The sequence below is a fragment of the Apis dorsata genome, unplaced genomic scaffold (assembly GCF_000469605.1).
Source record: "Apis dorsata unplaced genomic scaffold, Apis dorsata 1.3 scaffold_10, whole genome shotgun sequence".
Lineage (NCBI taxonomy): Eukaryota > Metazoa > Arthropoda > Insecta > Hymenoptera > Apidae > Apis > Apis dorsata.
In genome coordinates this window covers 263,359-265,975 of record NW_006263313.1, presented here as the reverse complement: position 1 = coordinate 265,975, position 2,617 = coordinate 263,359, and the positions used below count along the sequence as shown (strand labels likewise).

Sequence of the window (2,617 nt, the reverse complement as noted above, 5' to 3'; positions counted from 1 at the left end):
ATATATATATATAAAATATTATAATATAATATAATATAAATATAATTCATAATTCATCATATTCATAAAGGCAATAATAAAATTCAAAAATCATCAAAACAATAAAAAAATAATAAAATGAATATGAAATTTATATAATATAATATAAACATAAAACATACTTGTTATATGAGGTATCTAAGAAATCAGGCCTCCTCTTAGATAATGGCAAACTCTTTATCAGCATTAATTCCTCCTACAAATAAATTCATGAACTATTTCATCAATTTTACGATATACAATAAACATTCAATCTTTTATACAGGAAAATAATTTATGCATATTTTTTTTTTAAATATGAAATAATATTTTATAATTTAAAATTCAATATTATAAAAATTAATAAATTAATAAATTTAAAAAATATATATATGCACGTATAAAATAATCTTCTTTTATATCAAAACAGATATTTTATCATTCAAATAAATATGATAATAATCAATGTAAAAACATAAAATGTAAATACAAAAACTTGAAACATAAGTTCATAAATTTAATTTAAACATAGATGGTAACATAAATTTATTTATATATTATATATATACTTATATATAATATAAGTTTGCACATAATCATCTTTTTATATAATTGCTTGGATCATAATATGAATAATTTGTCACAGCGGATATATTTTCTCTCTCTGTTTAAAAGGTTAATTGTAAATAATGTGTTAGGTAAAGAAAATATTTTGTATAAACGAATAGTAAAAGTATATCATACCCGGGAATATTGGAATTGAGGTCTTGAACGGCCTACTTCCATAATTGAAGTGTCGGTTACTTCCCCGGCTACCGACATAGATATAATTGCTTCATCTCCTAAAAAAACAATTAAAATAACGAATATAAATTCGTATAATATATTTCTATATATTTTTCAAAAAATATTAAAAATAAAGCATGATTAATATGTTATTAATTTATAAAATTACATTATTTGTTGAATTTATTGTAAAATTTTTAATTTTTTTGTATTTAAAATATCATAAATATAATATCAAATATAATATATATAATAATTAATTTTAATTTTATAATAATCAATTAACTAATTGCCATTATTCAATATGTTTTAAAATATATATTGGATAAATTATTTTAAAATAAACTGTAGGATAACGAACTTTTAACTTCCACTATTGATGTAGATTTTAACAACAACTTTAACGCATGATCGGATGGATTTCTTTTAACTTTTAGTTTCAAAATGAATTATATATTACGGAAGTACTTACGAAATGTGACTCGCTTTGTAATGTTGACAGATTTATTTTTGCGAAACCATCGAAAAGCTCTAGTTTGCACAGCTAAAGTCGCGTCTAGGAGAGGAGACCCTGTGGGTCCTACCAGCGGACGTTTTCGTGGTCGACGATACCAATTCGAACTAATAACACCGCGTGTGTCTAGCTTCATTTTAATCAAATTTCTTCAAATTTACTCTTTACTTTTATCAACACTCTTGGTTTACTGGTTTTAACGGTATCAAATAGTCGAAAGATATTATCAAATAAATATTTATCAATGAAGGACAAAACGGACAAAGAATTACCGTTTCAAACCGAATTAGTAAAAGTATAGTGAAAAATGAAATAAAGTAAAATTAAATGAAATGTATAATTATAAATAGAAGATACATTAATTTATCGAGGATATTCACTTCATGAAAACATTGACGTTCCAACTGATGAATTTATAAAAATGTCGAAATCCGACACTCGTGTAAAATTATTTTATAAATATTAATTAAATGATTCATATATTTTCGCACTATTAAACGAAATCATATAAATCTGTTAATTTTTCTAATTATATAATATCTGTGTAATACTTCTAAGAAATTAAATTTTTAATTTTCATAGATACTACACATCGTATGGCAAGATACAAACTAACTAAGAGGCAGCCGGTTTTTAGGCGGGTAAAGTTTACAATTCAATCAAGTACGTCCCTAAGAACGTTATTGTCAACTTTATGTCTTATTGGTTTTGTTTGTAGATATGTTTAAACTGATATTTGTAACTGATATTCTTTGAATAAATATTCAAATATTTTGACATACAGATAAATAGATTTTTTAATTTGAAATAATTATTAAAATTTTATTAATATTATAAAAGCATTAGATATGATACTAACATATATTGAATGAATTACAAAAAATATTCATATTAATTTCATATTATAAAATAATCCATTTATCTTTTAATTGAATTATGTTATATATCTTTTATATTATTGTTTATTAAGAGATATATAATTTATATATATAAATATATAATATTTCTCAATTGCTTATGCTAAAGATATGTAATTTGATCTTCAAATCAATATTTTAGAACAAATATCATTATCTTTATAATACATTTTCTCTTTAATAATATTTATATATTATTATTATTATAATATAATTTTATAGCTATTAATATTTATTTATATACTTAATAGATTAGAAAAAATATACAATAAGAATCTTCATATAAACTTCTTATTTTAACATCAATATGAGAATTTTTATTAAGTTTTATATTTATAATTTAATTATTACTTTTAAATATATAAACAAGTAATAATCAATA

The 2,617-nt window shown here is 20.8% G+C and overlaps 1 protein-coding gene across 1 annotated transcript in view; it reads right to left on the bottom strand.

The window, feature by feature from the left end:
* The window catches only part of LOC102672595 (eukaryotic translation initiation factor 4E transporter-like), a 12,721-nt gene that overhangs the window by 8,316 nt on the left and 1,788 nt on the right, over positions 1 to 2,617 (bottom strand). Inside the window, exons 2-3 of the mRNA XM_031508937.1 lie at positions 763 to 860; positions 151 to 235 (exon numbers count right to left, since the gene is read on the bottom strand). Coding sequence (XP_031364797.1) covers positions 151 to 235; positions 763 to 860 — 183 coding nt within the window. The remainder of the gene's footprint in view (positions 1 to 150; positions 236 to 762; positions 861 to 2,617) is intronic.